Source organism: Artemia sp. Qi Xiang Cuo, chromosome 4 (assembly GCF_049724085.1).
Source record: "Artemia sp. Qi Xiang Cuo chromosome 4, ASM4972408v1, whole genome shotgun sequence".
NCBI lineage: Eukaryota > Metazoa > Arthropoda > Branchiopoda > Anostraca > Artemiidae > Artemia > Artemia sp. Qi Xiang Cuo.
Genome location: NC_142797.1, coordinates 64,807,361 through 64,826,355, shown reverse-complemented (window position 1 = coordinate 64,826,355; position 18,995 = coordinate 64,807,361). Strand labels below are relative to the sequence as shown.

General features: G+C 36.7%; 1 protein-coding gene across 1 annotated transcript in view; it reads right to left on the bottom strand.

Annotated features, from left to right (window-relative positions):
* The window catches only part of Tsf2 (transferrin 2), a 66,343-nt gene that overhangs the window by 22,357 nt on the left and 24,991 nt on the right, over positions 1-18,995 (bottom strand). Inside the window, exons 4-9 of the mRNA XM_089088492.1 lie at positions 18,400-18,542; positions 15,271-15,388; positions 13,141-13,317; positions 10,049-10,212; positions 5,441-5,569; positions 1,667-1,878 (exon numbers count right to left, since the gene is read on the bottom strand). Of these exons, the coding sequence (XP_088944618.1) occupies positions 1,667-1,878; positions 5,441-5,569; positions 10,049-10,212; positions 13,141-13,317; positions 15,271-15,388; positions 18,400-18,542 (943 nt within the window). The remainder of the gene's footprint in view (positions 1-1,666; positions 1,879-5,440; positions 5,570-10,048; positions 10,213-13,140; positions 13,318-15,270; positions 15,389-18,399; positions 18,543-18,995) is intronic.

Below are 18,995 nucleotides of genomic sequence, written 5' to 3'. Positions count from 1 at the left end.
CAGCCTTAAATTACTCCGAGTATACTTACCACAACTCTAGAGAGAGATTTCCCAACCCTTACTACCATCTTAACTACCAAATAAATACGTATTATGAACCAAAATATTTCTACAAAACGTGTTGGAAGACCACAATCCAATAAACTCTTTATTAATAAATCCCTTCTAACCTCATCAAACGCTCCTCTGAGATCTAAAAACGCAGACCATAATCTGCCACCCCTCCTACTAGTATAGACTATATCTTAACCAACGAATGCACTATAATAATTTTATCTACCGCAAACTAATTTTTCTTAAATCCTGCCTGTATTTCACTTAACTGTCTCCCTTTTTGCAGCCAGGCATCTAATCTTCTGCATAAAATCTTACAAAAGCCCTTACCCAGGCTGTTCCTCAAGTGAATATTTCTATAGCTCACATGTGAGGACGCATCACCTTTTTTAAAAATTGGGACTACAACTGAGGTTGGCCATTGTGAAGGTCAACCTCATAATACCAGAAAATATTACCGATATTAATGAAAGGGTCCAAGTCCAGAGACAAATGGGAATACCATCTGTTCCAGCTGCAAAAGATCTCCTCATGTTCTTCAACTCCTTCCAAATTTCCTCCTCTGGGATATTCACTACAAGCTGCAGATCATTTTGGTTAGGTGGTGTTTGAAGTGTTTCAGACACCTCTAATAAACGTCTAATTTCTAGTGTCGAATCCACACTCCCACCTAGCCTTTCTTTTTCTTTATTTTCTAAATATTTTGGGCAACTTCCCATGGGTGATATTAACTGTGCTGGCTTCTGGTTTCCTAAATTGTTCCTGATAAGTTGCCAAAATTCCTAAATATTGCTGGAATAGAAAGCTCTCTTAAGTTGATCTGCTTTCAACTCTTCAAATGCTCTCTTTCTCCTTTTAATCAATCTTTTGCACTCTCTTTTCATTCCTTTAAAATCACAATATAGCTTATCATTTTCTTCTCGGCAGCAAACTTTCAGCTTCTCCACTGCGAGTTCAAACCACTTCCTCTTAGAAGTACACTCCTTCTTCTCGAAAAACTCCTCTTTTCCTCTCCTCGTCTTTTTGCTACTTTCGGACCTCCAACATACATAATTCTAGCGATCGTCTCTAGCAAATCCTCAATTTTCCTCCCTTTGATATTTTTGTCCCCTGTTCCAATTCCTGCTGGAACTCATCTGACAAAATATATTCTTTAAATTTATTTTCTCTGTCCTAACGCCTTACTTAATACCTTCTCCCGTATTATAGGATCGACTATTCTTTTATACACCTTGTCTTCTAGCTTTTCCTGATTCCTACTAAATAACCTTAATGAATCCCCAATGGGATCGACCAGACTCGATCAAACCCGGCCACCGACCAAACCACAAAATTTCTGCACAAGGGTAAAAGAGACATATCTAATATAATATAACCAATAATACATATCAATAGCCAATAGATGTACCCAAATTATACTTGATACACAATAGTTCAGGTTGAAGCAACTGGAGGAACACAAAGCAGAGGAGCTTCTTGAAGAAGGGTTGAGTAAATAAGACATCTAGGAGATATTGGTGAACCAAAGCAAGACCCACTGACACCTACTTCAAATCACCAATTATGTTCTAATAATAATATAATATAGATAATAGATGGGCAGTTATCATACCTGATACACAATAATTCAGGCTGAAGCAACTGGGCTTTGAGAGCAATCTTCATTTTAACACATTTATTGTGAGCGATTTCAGAGGTAGTGCAAAACCTGAGTCGCGACACAGGGCATGACCTGATGTCAAAAATTGGTTGTAATGCATCCTGAAGATAGTCTCCATATGTTTGAGAACTTCCAAGAATTCTTCTGAACGCCACTGTATCATCCTAAAAATAGCAAATAAATAAATAACACAACAACTTAAATAGAATAAGAAAGCAGACACACGCACTCAAGGGAGGTGTGTATTTAGACACAACCCAGCAAACCAAACTATGACACATTATGATCAATTACTCATTGTAATTGAGTTACCAAAGCAAGCCGAAAATTTAACAATTTGCCCAATATTTTCGAATCTTTTTATGCACAATATATGCCTGTTATAAGGGCGTAATTTCGTCAAAATCTTGGCGGGGGGGGGGGGGCCAAGTTGGGGTCAATTTTACCAAATAAAGTGAAAATGACAGTAAAGACTAAAAAATAAGCCGTTTGGTACCATAAGGGTACTATTTAGGGCTTTAAAAGTACTATAAAGGTCCTTTATCAAGGAGGCACACTTGTGCCTCTATAAAGAGGCGACCCACCACAATGTTAAGCGATTTCAGGTCCTAGAGGTCGCAGAGAGACGGCGGTAATCGCATTTTGTAGCCCAAGCTCAAACTAAGAAACTTGCAAAATTTCATCCTCCTCCGACTTTATCTTCATGGGGTAAACTGGGCCGGAAGTTTCGACCCTCCCACCACAGCTCCCCGTTAACATGGTTCGATTGGGCTGAAATTAAGAGGTTAAGCTTTCCTTGGGCTCGGAAGCTTATTTTCGAAATTTCAGCTTAATCCGATAACTCATTCCCTGTTTTCAAAAAACCAAATATAGCCACTTAAAATTCATCATCATTTCTCTTTTTTTTTCTTATCCACGCCTACAGGCCACAGTTGGCAACTGATCCGGGTGAATGAGGACTCATTCGAAGCAGAATTTGACCTGTTAGGGCCTTTTGATATTTTCAGACCGAAAAAATTATCCCCCGAATTTGCATTTACGAAAAACCTCGTTTTCCTATAATAGCCCATGTTAATTTTTCCCACCACAGCCCCCCTTTAACGTTGTCTGATCGGGTTGAAATTTAGAGGATAAGCTTTCCTGGGGCCTGGGAGCTTATCCTCGAAATTCAGCTCAATCTGATCACTCCTTCCCTGTTTTCCAAAAACCAAATATCAAGTTTTGTGGGAATTTGCTTGCGTCGAAAATAGATTCCATTTACTAAAAAACAATTACAATTGTGTCTCTTTAGTCGACGTTTGATACTCCAGACTGTCGGGCGGAAAACCCGGGTTCGATTCACCGTCAGAGCAAATTTTTTATATACTGAATTTAAACTTTAAAAAAGGAACTCAGTTTCTTTTTTAAATTATTTGAAAAAAAATACGTTTTCTAAAGAGTTAAAGCGGCTGAGTTACAAGGTCGACCCTTAAAACGTACAGGGATTAGGAGGCACAGTTGGGGGGCTGTTAAAGAGGCTGAGTCACAAGTTCGAACCTTAAACGTAAGGTCAACCCTTAAAACGTACAGGGATTAAGAGGCACAGTTGGGGGGCTGTTAAAGAGGCTGAGTCACAAGTTCGAACCTTAAAACGTACAGGGATTAGGAGGCACCCTGTACGACGTGATTTGAGTATTCAGGAATTAAAAGCCTTAACACAATAATGTTGAAGAGCGGGGAGTTTGGGGGGCGGCAGCCCCCCAACTTTAACTCCTGACACGATCAGCTAACAGTTAGTCAAGCAATAATAAGTAATAAACTGTAAAAAATACGTGCAGACATTATTAGAAAAAAAAACTACGTTTTATAAAGAGTTAAAGAGGCTGATTTACAAGGTCAACCCTTAAAACGTAAAGGTATTCCGCCGCGAAGTTGGGGGCTGCCATTGACAAAGCCCCCCACTTTTACCTACTGAAAATAAAAAAAAAAAAGTTTTTTAAGATGAAAGTAAGGAACGACATTTAAAATTAAAACAAGCAGAAATTATTCTGTATATGAAAGGGGCTGTGCCTTCCTCAACGCCTCGCTCTTTACGCTAAAGTTTGACTTTCTCACAACTCTTTTTTTAAACAATAAAAACTTTAGCGTAAAGAGCGAGGCGTTGAGGAGGGCACAGCCTCTTACGATATTACGATGCATGGATAACGTAATGAAATTGTGTGTTTTCTTCAGAAGGATCGTAAGATGTGTCGGATTTTCTAGGGATAATCCGTAACTTCCTAAAAAAATTTAAAATTAAACTTAAAATATAGCAGGTCTTAACCACACTGAATTTGACTGCCTCCTTCTTTTGAAAATTCCAGCCACATCACTTTGTCATTGTTGGTCCTTTTGTACCTCAGAACAAGGCCGTACCAAGGGGGTGGTTTGGGGGTTTAACCCCCCCCCTTCCAATTTTTTTTCTGACTCGTAAAAACGTATCCCTGTGTAAAACAGTCCCTGTGTCAAAAAATCCCTGTGTAAAACAGTCCCCAGAAAAAAAATCCTGGATACGGCCTGGCCTCAAAATAACGATTTTTGTCCCAAGAGATCCAAAATGCCATAGACTTAAAATTATGGCAGCTAATTGACCCCAAACTGTCAAAGCAGCCTGTATTACTCATAGTTACTGTAGAAACCAAAACGACCAAACTATTTTCTAACCGAGGTAACCAAAACAGTTTTCTTCAAATGAAACTAACGACAGTAATCGGAACTTGCAGCTAACAGAAATTGGCTATAAATGAGGGGCCCTTACACCCCTTCGTCCCCTCGTTCTTTACACGAAAGTTTGACTAGCACTTTACTGACAACATTTTAGAGTCCAACAAAAATAGGCAGTTATTAAATACAAATGTTTTATTTTTCAAATCCCTTTCACAACATTTCAACTAAAAAGTCTATTGTTTAAAGAAATAAGAACAGGTTAAGCTCTTACATTCTTGGGATGCTGAGATTAAAAAAAAACTAAAAACTCCTGTATAAGAGCATTCGTTTTTCATGCATAGAATAAAACAAGTCAAATTTCACCGTAAAGTAAAGGGCCATCAATACTGCTCACGTAGACGATAATTTCGATCCGTTTTAAGTCACAATGCTACTCTTTATTTTCATGTAAAAAAATGCTTAGATTTTTTAATTAAACTTTGTTGATTTATGCTTGCTTTTCAAAGAAAGAAAGTGATTTTTGGTCCTAACAAACTCTTTAGGTTCAACCTTAACATTTATCACAGCATTCGTAAAAAAAAAGAAAAGAAAAAAAAAGAAAAAAAGGGAACGATAAGAGAAGAGCTTTAAACCCCTTTAAAGAACCCGTCAGATAGCATTCGAAGCTCAAGCACTTATGATGAACTATGAAAAGTTTGTATTTTACCTACCATGGCCAAAGAGACAGAAACATTTATCTACCCAGACCTTCCAAACCAAAACCGAGTCGTAGCAACCATATGCAAAGCAAGCTGTCATGCAAAGTTTTTGGCCCTTTTATTACCAGTGTTGTTAACCAGCTTCCATTTTATTAGCAAAAAAAAAAAAAAAAAAAAACAAAGGCATTTTTGGTCTGGCTTCGGCCATGACTATAATTATTATTTGTAAATAAATGACTCTGATTTTAAAAGTGTTTTTTACAGCAATTAAATGCCCAAAAAACATTGTCCATGGGGACACAAAACTCATATTTTCACAAAAGAAAAAATGAAAAAATTATACCTGAAAAATCAAGTTATGCTGATTACCATATCTAGGTACAGACTCAAATAGGTTAAACGGATCTTGAATATAATTTCTAGAAGGAGAAATCTCCTCAGGAATTGTTCTTCCAAATTGTTCTAGAAGTGTCTGAAATAAGACAAAACATATTTATACATAACGTTAGACAAAATAGACAAAACGTTAAAAACAAATACGAAAATACTGCCCTCATTAACCATAAACAACTCAAGAAACTTCTGATAGTGACGAATTTAATGAGGCTGCTTAATTTAATGAAAAGCTTCTTAATTAATTAATAATTAAGATCATTTACCAGTTATACATCAGTAGCTTCACAAAAGGAGGAGAAGAAATCGTAAGATAAATCGCAAAACATCCCTGAGATTGGTTAAAAGCCCTTCCACTTGAAAAAATATGAATATTAGCTTAAAAATCCATTTCCTTCGATTTGAACTGCCTCCACCCCTCCACACTTGAAAAGAGGACTGACGCCTCCAATGCCTTCTGAAGACCTGAACATAATTTGCACTTTACTGAAAACAAATACTTATTTCGAGCTGAATGCTTCCATTTCTCATAATATAAAGGAAAACATCGTAAGCAAGAACAAAACAACAAATGAATGTTGTGCTGACAGCTGATTTTTGAATTAAATCAAGCTGCCATCAAGCCATGGCTAATTGGAGAGAAAGCCAAGACAGGTAGTCTGAGTGAGAGGCAAAGCTGGCATAAGCCTTTTTTACGATTGTATAAAAATGATGTCAATATACACACACAAAACAAATTGATTATACAGATTCTACATAAGGGTAGATACTACATATACATATTTAAGTGTATTCGCAAATAATGGCCGTGGACCAGAGAATCCATTATATAAAATGGATAAAGCAATGAGAGTGGCAACCACTTTCAGGAGGGGATATTTGAGAAAATACCTAATTAGGGGAAAAATTAAGATAAAACAAAAGACAAAAAATAACACAAATTAGAACTAAAAATTAAATCGAACTCTCATACCTATACCCTATAACTAACTGTGAAATTAACCGGTCAGTTTAAATGTCTTTCAACCGTTAATAAAAAAAAAAGGCAGATTCGCAGAAATATATTTTAAAATCACCATTCCCGAAGCGAAGGAAACAAATTCGTCAAAACCAAACAGGGTATTGAATCATTATTATCATTGTAACGCTACTGCTACAAGTAAAAAAAATCACTGCAGCACCATGTCGCCTAAGCCCAACACAGCTACGCACGCTCCTCCTCCACCCCAATCAGTTGAAAGCTCATTCTTTACCCCTAGTCCTCCCTCCAATGCACTTTAAACTCTTCATTACCCCCTTCTAAAACATTCGAGGACGACCTGTTTTTGTTAGGCCCTAGATCAGTGGTTCCCAACCGATTTCGGGCCATACCCCACCTAGGCATTTTAAAAATCCTGATGAACCCCCCCCCCCCCCCTGTGATGTTTAAATTGTGATATTAAAATTATGCATATATTCACACGAAGGTCTTTTACCTCTTTCAAACCATAATATATAGAATACTAGCTAAACATCACTCAATTACGCTTCTGCATAGATGAAATATATAAAAAACATGTTTTTCAACCGAAAGTAAGGAGCAATATTAAACATTAAAACGAACAGAAATTATTATGTAGTTGATGGGGGTCGCCCCCTCCTCAATATCTCATTCTTTACGCTAAAGTTTGACTTTTTGTTCCAATTGTTTAAGAATGACCCCTGAATCACAAAGACCATTTAATTAGAATAATAAGCTCTTTTAAAAGTGAAAAAAAAAACTTTCTCGCAAAGAGCGAGGTATTGAGGAAGGAGCTAGCCCTGTCATATACGTAATAAATTCTGTTCGTTTGAGGTTTTAATGTTGCTTCTTACTTTCAGTTGAAAAAACTCCTTTTTTTATTTAATTTCTGATCATTTTTTTAGATAATGTTGGGAAATTCGACCCCTCCTCAATGGAAAATTCCCTTCCCCCATGAAAAATTCTTCCCACATACCCCCCCCCCCTCCACGAAAAAAAACTTACCTGAAAACGTTTGTATGTTTTCCAGTAACCAATACTATATGTAAACAATGGGCAAAGTTCATAACTTGCAGCCCTTCCCTGCGGGACTGTGGGGGGTCAAGTCTTTTTCAAAGACAAAGCTATTTGATTTTTCGACTTTGTTGAAAGAATGGCTATCTAAAAATGTTGATGGGGCGACTTTGGGGGAAAATGAGAGTGCGAGGGGGGCTAGCTGCCCTAATATATTTTTTGTTAACTGGTCTGGTACGATCACCCATGAAAAAAAATTAAATAAACACGCATCTGTGATCTTTCTTCTGGCAAAAAATGCAAAATTCCACATTGTTGTACATAAGAGCTTGGAACCATTACAGTAGGGTTCTCTGGCATGCTGAATCTGATGGTGTAAATATCATTAAGATCACTTGATATTTTCGGAGTGTTTCCCCCCTTTTTTCCAAAAATTGGACAAATTTTCTCAGGCTCATGGCTTTTGATGGGTACCAATATATTTGATGAACTTTATGAATAAGCATCAAAATTTATTATTTTGATGGATCTATTGTTATCAAGACTTTGTTTCTTTGAGTTTCTGTTACTATTGAGCCGCATCGCTCCTTACTTACAGTTTGTTACCACGAACTGTTTAATTAATAACGTAGCGTGAGAATGATCGGTGTACTGCTTGTATTCATCTAAACATAGCCATAGTACGATAAGACTAGATCCAGAAAAATAATTAGTGGAAGATCTAAAGGTGGCATATTTAGGGGAAGATCGTAAAATTTATTTTACATAGATTTCTCCACAGTCTTTTACCAACTTCACCGCAATTTTACTCCAGCTTTACTAATTCAATCACAACAACTATCGATGTATATGAGTGGAAAATTCAAGGAGGGATGTACAGGGGAAGATTATAAAATAAAATTTATTTTACCAGAGTTGTCTATGTTTTACTACAATCTTACCGACTCAATTTTACTTCAGCTTTGCCGATTTTATCACAACTGTCAGTAAATATAAGCGGAGGATCGCAAGGGTGAAAATTGTAAAATTTATTTTAAAAGAGTTTTGTAGATTTTACCACAGTCTTACCGACTTCAGCACAATCTTACCGATTTCACACTTTTACTCCAGTTTTACCGGTTTACTCACAACAACTGTCGGCACTGTTAAGCAGGCATGTATAGGGGAAGATTGTAAAATCTATTTTACCAGAGTTTAATATATTTTGCCAGAACTTACCAACTTCACACCTTTGCTCCAGTTTTACCGGTTTACTCACAACAACTGTCGGTAAATATGAGTGGATGATTTAAGCAGGTATGTATAGGGGAAAATTGTAAAATCTATTTTACCAGAGTTTAATATATTTTGCCAGAACTTACCAACTTCACACCTTTACTGCAGTTTTACCGGTTTACTCACAACAACTGTCGGTAAATATGAGTGGAAGATCTGAACGCGGCACGGGAAAGATCGTCAAATTTCTTTTACATAACTTTTACTACGGTCTTTTATCACCTTTACTGCAACTTTACTCCAACCTTATCTATTTAATACAACAACTGTCGCTAAATATGAGTGGAAGATCTGAACGCGGCACGGGGAAGATCGTCAAATTTATTTTACATAACTTTTACTACGGTCTTTTATCACCTTTACTGCAACTTTACTCCAGCCTTATCTATTTAATACAACAACTGTCGGTAAATATGAGTGGAAGATCTGAACGCGGCACGGGGAAGATCGTCAAATTTATTTTACATAACTTTTACTACGGTCTTTTATCACCTTTACTGCAACTTTACTCCAGCCTTATCTATTTAATTACAACAACTGTCGGTAAATATGAGTGGAAGATCTAAACGCGGGACGGGGAAGATCGTAAAATCTATTTTACATAAATTTTACCACGGTCTTTTACCACCTTTACTGCATCTTTACTCTACTTTTATCGATTTAATCATAACAACTGCCGATAAAATAAGTTGTAGGGGAAAATTACACGGAAAACAACCAGAAAGCCAGTAAAATCCATCGAAAACTATTCTGACTCCCCTCACCCCCCCCCCCCCAAAAAAAAATGGCAAGTGTTGCTTCTGGAAGGATTTCTTGGTGCGACAGTTCTATTTTTATCAACGAAAATAGATGTTTTTTTTTTTTACTGAAACATACGGTAGCTTTAGGAAGATGAACTTCTTTATATGAAGCCACAGCAGACCTTGTAGACGTTAGACCAAAAAAGAGGCACTAATATCCAAATACCTGGAGCCTTAAAAAGCAAAATTTCAAACCAAAATTTGCGAATTTCAACGAAAAACCAATCTGATAAATAGGGAGGGGGAGAAAAAAAAAACAACTTCACCAACTGTTTTTGATTTGTGACAAACAGGATCAGATGATTGACCAAAAATTAATTCTATTTTTTCTAATTCTTTTTGCTATTTTAACTATTTTTCTAGAATTTCCGGGAGGCATCTTTAGTTGGAGTCCCCAGTCCCTTCTGGGTACAGGTAGAATCAATGTAACACACCGTTTTAAAACTGAAAAGATAACCACACAGCCTACCTCTAACTGAGCTTGATATTTCTGCCTTTCTTCTATAGTTTTCGCAGATGACGTCATTATAGCATCATTGGGAATACGGCCCCAGTTACACTCAAGAAATTCCCTCGGCAGACGACGACTACCATCAGGACAAAGAAGCTGGAATTGGTCCTCACGAAGTTCCTCTTAAAAATACATCAAAATAATATAAGAAATATAATAAATAATATAATAAATATAATAAATAATGAAAGAAACAACAGTTAAAGTATGACTACAAAAGAAACTGTAAACAATAAACGACGCCGAAGCCTATCGGATTCGCTGACTCACTATGAAAGGGAAGCAGCAACTTAGCAACTGTTTCTTTTTTTGATCGTAACAGCAACTGGTGAAGCATCTTGCAGAACAGCAATTTAGAACTTGATAACGCTTACTTACACTTGTACTTGCCATTCGTGTACGAGGACGGAGCAAACGGTAAAATTTTGCTTTGCATGATCGTGGACTAATATAGTGACAATGTCTAGCCGACCCGAGTGCTAACAATAGCCCTGCCAGCGAAAATTTCCAATTAGCACGAAGTCTATTTTAACAATTTTCATTCTCATCTTAGTTTGTCTACATGGCGTTTCCTCCAGTCTGTGAGGGGCTTGCAGCGGAGTTGCTTTCCCGACCAAAGTTACGTCTAATTTTCGGAAGATAATTTAGTGAGTGAACTCCCAAAGAAAATTTTGACTTTGAAGTATATTAGGATGTTGGTAATTAAGAAAGTCAAAATTAAAATTGACCAGCTTTAATTCCAAGTTATCAAATATAAGAGCCATGTTCTGACAAAAGTCAAATTTCACTTGGGCGGATATATTTCACCCCTCCTGCAAAGGTAACAATTGCCACATCCCCTCAGATTTTAAAATATACCTGTTTTTGGGGGTAATTTGTACCGAAAAAACCAAAAGGGCTTCCCCAATTCTTAAAAATTACCGTTTTCAGATCTTCATAAAAGAATTAGATAATTTCGGAGACCACACTGCCTTTCCATGACTATAAAATAAAAGTTCAAAATAGGGATAAAATCCTTTTTAATAGACAGTATATAGAAATTCACAAAAATACCAGATATTTCGGTCACATATGCAGTGACCGTCATCAGTTTACTACTGATGACGGTCACTGTATATGTGACCGAAATGTCTGGTATTTTTGTGAATTTCTATACACTGTCTATTAAGAAGGATTCTATCCCTATTTTGAACTTTTATTTATCGTCATAAAAGAATTGAAAAGAATTCTTGCCCCTCCCCCACTACATTTTCATGAGTTTGCGCTCCTGCTCTTCAGGGGAAAAATGTTGCTTAATATGAGCAAGAATTCGATTTGCATTGCATCGGATTAACGACGCTTCTTGACTACTAAGGTCTTTGCGTCGGCCCGGCAGTGTGCTGCTACAGCTGGGTTCGATCTCTGGGTCCCATATTACCAAGCTGAGATCAAACCCACGGCGGAACCACAGGACAAAAAATCGAATTCTATTTTTTTCTGTTTCAGATTAGATTCAAGTTTTATTGCTTCGGCCAGCAAAATTATGTGTAAAATTTATAAAAAAAATTCCTATTTATGCGAAAATATACATAATTGGATAGAAAGCTATAATTTTATAGCTTTATAATAATTTTAGATAGAAAGCTATCCAAAGGAGTTTTTTTGAGAAATTCTCTGGAGACAAGAAATATTTGCTTTGAATCAAATCTATCTCATCAGACTTTCCTCTCAAACATTCACAAATCAGCATTACCCGGTGATTTTATTCAATAACAAAAATGTTACTTTCCTGTAATGAGACAGCAAAAAAAGAAGCAGGTGGAAGAAAGAAACCCCCAACCCCTGGACATAGCCTTGAAAGTAAATATTTACAACTATTCGAAACGTGCACAATGTACGCTAGTATTTGTTCTGTACATTTGTTCCTGTTCTGTACATTACCCGTTCATTGAAGTACCAAAAGTAACAGGAAAGCAAAAAAGGAAGCAGGTGGAAGAAAGGTGGAGATGAAAATAAGAAATAAGGAGCAGGAACTTAGTAAATTTATGGAAATATTTGTTCATATCAAAAAACTTGATCCTTCTAGTACTACCCATTTCTACTCTGGGCAGCAGTTAGTGGACTAGCTACCCCATATTGCAACGTAATTTCTAGTCTATGGTAGCAGACAGAGTAGGAGCTTATCAAAATAAAAAAGATATTTCTTAATATAAAATATATCATAGTAAGAAAAAACATCCAAACGGTGCAACAACAAAAAGCAAAAAAGAACTTTCGAGTAAACCAGAAACAACAATATACTAAAGAATATACAAAATCACGGTACATAATTAAATCCCACCCCCCTCAACTAGGGGACAATTAGTGAAGAACGTCGTGACCTCTATGTATTCTTTTTTTTCGACTAGTTCGTACGGACGTAGAAACTTGAGAAAGGGCTCATTCAATTATAATTCGATAGTTTAAGTGCCTTTTTTAAGAGTCAGTGTTTCGACTAAAGCAAGAGACAATTTATAAAAAAAAATTGGCATCTTTTAGGCCAAAAAATAATTAAACTTATTATATGACGTCAAAAAATCGTCCAAAAAAGTTCTCAGTGAATCGCCCTTTATTGGGTTTGGAGTTATGCCAGCAAATATTTTACGTATATTATTAATAAACAACTTAACTGAATTAATTAAATTCACAATGAATTAGTTAACGTGTCAATGAAGTAACGCCATAAAAGATGTGGCCAAAGACAAAAAGAGGAAATAAAAGCAATAGGGTAGAAAATAAAGACAAAGCTGGGCAAAAGGAGACAAACAAAAATAAATACGAGGTCAAGTTATAACAGGAGGTAGAGACTATACTCATTGATTTTAAAATAGCTTTATGTCCAAGTCTAAAGTGATTTAACCTTCCTTAAATGTAGTATTTCAGTTTTGGAAGGTGCTTCCTTTTTGGGTAGTGAGGGTTGAAGTGCCAAAAGTGGCTAGAACTTTATTTTTGGCACTAAAACCTTTCTAACGATTAATAACCCAAATTTAACCCACCCATAAAAAGAGACAAAAAACGACAGCTGAACATACTGAACATTGGATTGTTGACCATCCTGCGAACACTTGTATGCTTCAAGAAGGCTATTTCTCCGACCTCTACGAGACAACGGAAAGCCCCCTGATAACCAGCATAAGGATCTTGACTGCTACATCTTTCACCAGGAATAGCTCCAATGCAGAGTCGACAAAGGCCATTTGAGTTATCACCTAAAATAATATTCATATTATTGATGGCAGAAAAAGCTAAAATAATGAACAATGACCAAACCAAAATATTAGAAGCAACATAATATTCTAAGCCTTTGCGAATTATCTTTAAATTTTTTCTGCTAAAATACTATGCTTTTTAGTGAGTAAAGAGGTCTGGTCACTTTTTCGGACTTAATTATTATTTTTTTTATTAATCAGATCCGTCACAAGTTATGATTTGCCACTAGTTCTGGTAACTACCTAGATTTTTACTTTTGAGGTGTATGTTATACCTTCCCTTGAATGCCTCAAGAGAAGGATTTAACGGGATTATCTCTGCTGGTTGGGTATTCTATGCGACGACGGATTATCAGGCAAAACTCGTTTTCAAGTATCCCTGGCGGGGTGTAGTCCTGAAGAGCTGTACTTTGCTGAGTTGATCACAATGATTTTGCTCTATTTGAAACAAGCTTTAGCAACTCCTCTGATAGAGGGCAATGTATGTATTGCATTTCACGAAATAAAAAAATAAATATTGACAGAAATGAAGAAAAAAAATAGATTAAAAGCAATTTATATTTTTTTTCGTATCTTCCTCACATGGTAAGAATTAGTACAGTTGTTTTTACGCTAAAACTATATTCCTAAACTGAAAACAAGGGTTAAATGTCATCACAGAGGGTTGAGTGTGATTCTCTTCCAAGCAAGAACGCCCCCGTCCCCCTCCCGTGTGTACAGGCTGATGTGCGTAACAAGATGAGTCTAAAGTCACATAGCCAACTGATAGCCTCTCTTAAACAATACTTTTTTCTTTCTGTTTTGAAACAAAATCCAAAAGATTCAAACCTATCTATACTTTATAGCTAAAATTTAGCTAAAAAAAATTTGGCTAAATATAGCTAAATAAAATAGCTAAATAAAAATCTATATAGCTATATAGCTAAATTTTAGCTAAAAAAATATAGCGAAATAAAAATCTATATAGCTATATAGCTAAATTTTAGCTAAAAAAATATAGCTAAATAAAAATCTATATAGCTATATAGCTAAATATAGCTAAAAATTAGAAAAAAAGCAGTAATTTAGACTAGAAATAGAGACTCTCCTTTTATTTAATCTAGGTTCTGAGTGGAATGAAATTTCACCCCAGTAACCAGATTTCTGGTCACACAATTAAAACGAATATCTTCCTTTGAGCGAATATTCGGTTCAATCCTGTTTCGGATAAGAGTTGACAAATTTGTGGATTTGAACTATTTCTTTTCTTGACACGGCCTATGTTTAAGGACGTTTGGCTCTATGAGATACAAAAAGGTTTGAATTTATGAAATTGGGTAAAACGAGAAATTGAAATAATCCGCTTATCTATAATTCACTCTATATTTTTCAATTTTGGCGTAATTTCAAAACCCCTGGGAGGCCATACAATATTTCTGATACTACCTCAACTTCTTAGATTTATACACTAGTGAAGATATATTTTCAGGTCTTTTATTGGCAAACGTTGAAAAATAAGGTTATTATTTTCATTTTCTTCTTTAGGAAAACCGCAATAAATTTGCGAGCCATTGCAAGCCATGCGAGCCATGCAATATTATAGTGAGGCGCTGCTTTACCACTCTCTCCTCCCTCCCCCAACGAATTGGTCACACCGACCCAAACGGTCGTTACGAAAGCGACAACAAAAAATTTACGAATCAAAGATTCCTTCGGGGCAAATATTAGGTAATTGCTATAATGTGAATCACAACTTCAGAGGCAAATCAGTGTTGGATCCAGGGGACGAGGGGGGAGCGCTCCTCCCGCCTAGCGTAGTCTAAAGTAGTGTAATTTACTTAATTAGCCCAAGTTTGCGTTAATTAAACTTGCTCCTAACGCAAGTTTATCGGATCAACCTATTTTGCACCCTCCCCCCCCCTAAAAAAAAATTCTGAATCCGCCCCTGAGGCAAATAGGAACAAAATAACCTACCAAGAGGGTTATAAAGATCATTTAAAGAATTCGGAGCGCAACTGTCGCCAAAAAACTCCGTCGCAGACTTGACATGATTATTACAATCAACGTTCTTCAGAGCTCCAGATTTCATCAACTGAAATGAAAACATTTAAAGGTAATTAATCGTCATAAGCGAAGGAACTAAACGTGCCCTTTTAAAGCTTAAAGCAAAAATCTATACTGATAAATATAATATTAAATTATACTAAGATATTAAGCTAATAGAGATAGTAAATTTATGTGGACGGGATTTTGTTGACAAGTAAAACTAGCATTCATACAAACAATGGCGGACATCCACGAACATGTAGTAGGGGAGGGGGGGGGGGTGTATTTTCTCAAGAGCTATGGGGAACAATTTTACTGTTTTTTTTATATGTTTTCAATGAGAATACAAAAAAGGATATTTTTCAATGAAAGTATCATAAAAAGCTGTTTTCCAATATATAGTGAGAAGGAGGGGAAGGGAAAAAAAAACTGCCGTGGCAAGATTATAGTAAGGCGCTACTTTACTACTCTCTCCTCCCTCCCCCCACGAATTGGTACCCCTGCATTCAATTACACTATAAGTGGTAACCGAAAAGATACCAAAAAAAGACGGAATCGAGTCACATAAACTGCCACCCAATCGGCTCATTATCTTATTCCTGAATGCTAATATTATCTGCCTCTGTATTTTATAATTTTATGGACACTGATCTCGCAACTTTATCGGCTCATATATGTAAATTTTGAATAGTTAAGACCAGTATGCACCTGTGTAGGCCTCAGGTGGTTTGGTGCAACGATGAGTATATCCAGACGATGTTACGATGTTCTGATATTAAAATAATACAACGTCAGTAATAGTATATACAAAGGTGTGCAAGTAAAGCGCCAAACTTAAACACTAAATTACTTCTGGTCTTGAACGCGTAACTACTACTACTATTACTAACAACAACTCACCGCAGTACCAAGCCGCCTGAGGCCAAAACGGCTAGGCAAGCTCCTCCTCCATCCCAATCTATTCAAAGCCTCCCTCTTTACACCCTCCTAGGAAGTTCCCATTTCCTTTAAATCTTTCTTTATGACATCCTCCCACCCCAGACGAGGACGACCTGCTTTTCGTTTAGCCCTAGACGGTTGACTGAAAAGGACAATCTTTGGCAATCTGTCATCCTTCATCCGCAGAACGTGCCCTAGCCATCTCAATCTTTCTTTTATTATAGTCCTAGAAAGCGGGATTGAACCACATTTTCCGTACAGCCTACTGTTTGATATACGGTCAGTCAGTCATCCGTAGGCAATTTCTCTGGAAAACGTATAGTAAATTTTCATCCACTTTTCGGACCGCCCATGCTTCAGTGACATATTTGACCACTGTCATCACTGTACCTTCCAATATTCTAATCTTGCTTTGCAGACTTATCTTCCTCTTCTTCCTAACTTTTTTTTAAAAGTGAACAACACCCTGAGCCTAGGTTATTCTACTTTTAACATCTTCACTGCTCCCACCGTCTTTACTGATAATACTACCAAGGTAAGTGAAGCTGCCCACCTGATCAATCTTTCCGTTACCCAACGTCACCTTTTCATCTTCACTTATTCCAAGCCTTAGTTACTAAGTCTTCTTAACATTAATTTTCAAACTTATTCTAGCGCCTTGAACTCGCAAAACCTCTGAAAGGTCATTTTTTTTTGCTCAAGCTTTCATCTAGGATGCTTAAATAATCACCATAATATAGGTCCAGGAGAGTGCCCCCCCCCAATGTGATTCCGTGGTTTCCCATTGGATTTCCTGTGCTCTTTAAGAAAAAGTCCATCAAAATGATCAATATAAAGGGGGATAGAACAAAACCCTGCTTAACTCCTGATTTAATGCAAAACCAGCTGCTAACCTCATTTCCTACCTTAACCGCAGCATTGTAATTCTTGTATATAGCATTAATCACTTTAATGTATTTGTCTTGTATACCATACAAGGATAAAACCTTCGCTATAGCTCTTTTATCAACAGATTCGAACGCTTGCTCATAATCTATAAAACTGAGGACCAAAGGGGTTTGACAACTCAGGCACTTCTCAATTATTAACCCAAGAGTGAACATTCGGTTGACACATCCTCTACCTTTTTTAAAACCGCACTGTTCTTCTCTTAAAACTTTGTCTACAGCACCTCTCAGTCCAAAAAGTATCATACTGCTAAGTAATTTGCTACCTATAGAGACCAGACGAATGCCTCGATAATTACCACAATCACTCTATCACCTTTCTTATACAGTGGTTTCATTAAAGTTTTCCTAAAATCGTTATCTACTTCTCCTTTTTTCAAAAATCATATTCATAATCTTCAGTAACTTATTTCTAACCTCAGAGCCACCATGTTTAGGAAACTCATTTACCACACTTTCAGCACATGGAGCCTTATTTATTTTTTAATCCTTTTAGTACTTCTACTAATTCTTCCTCACAACACAAATCCTCCTTCACATCCAAGGCATCATAAACTTTTTATTTTCCTCTATATCTTTTCCTGCAACTTTATCTCGGTTTATAACAGTCTCAGAATGTTCTGCCCGTCTCTCTTTAACTCTTTCCTTGTCACTAATTATGGCCCCGTTCCTATCTTTAACTGGGACAAGTCCGGATTGACTACACCCTCTCAATTTATTAACATGCCTGTACAATATGTCTCTATTATCCCGTCTAGCTGCATCTTCCGGATACTCGGCAATCACCTCCTTAGTAAACTTTTGACAAAAGCATTTCAAGACAATATAAAAAAAAACTTTGAGACAAAACTATCTTTTTTCCCCAATAGCCTACGCTCAAAATATGCAGGATTATAAAAGGGGGAGGGGGCATTCAAAACGTAGAAGCTAACAAGTACGCTGATGTCTTTCTCAAAACAACAGACAAAAACGGCATTGGATTTTGTATTCAGAGGCTTCATTTTTATATATTGACTTGCAATTTGCAGCGGACATCCCTTTTCCCTGAAAAACCATAAGAACTTACCAAAAAGAACTTAGCGAAAAGAACTTATGAAAAACCATAAGAAACAATGCAATTTGCAGTGGGTATCCAGGATACTTTTTTCCCTGAAAAACCATAAGAACTAACCGTTTGAATAGGTAGAACCCAGGACCCATAGAGCCCAACACTTCCAAAGCAAGCCCTTTTTCCTCTCAAATCCTTCAAGCTCTTCACGTCGGGCACCGAATCTCGCTTGATTACTGCAACAGCGTAGGCTCCTTGAAAAGACCCTAAAAACGAAAACAGTCATTAACCATTCCCCAAGAAACCTCTTAAATAGCAAAGTCTCAGGCTTGTTTTACGCTGCTATGATAACAGATCGAAACGAAAAGGAATGACAGGAAAAAACTAAAATTTACTGTAAGATTAACTTGGGGGGGGGGAGATAACTTTGACAGAGTCTAGACTAAGTAGAATACTTTTTAAATATGTGGCAAAATGGTTTCCTCACGTGCCCTTTTAGTGCCAAGTTTTATAGATTATGATCAGGTATTTGATTTGTATTTGATTCAGATAATATAAAACCTTCAATGAAGGTCCTATCCTTGAATGGTATACCTCATTTATGCGGCTTTTTAAGAAGAATTTGGGCCTAAGAAACAAAGCAAAGGGAGTGGGAGGACATGGTGTCAAATGGGATTTGGTGTCAGAAGATTTCTGTTAAAAGAGATGTTTGTAGAGAA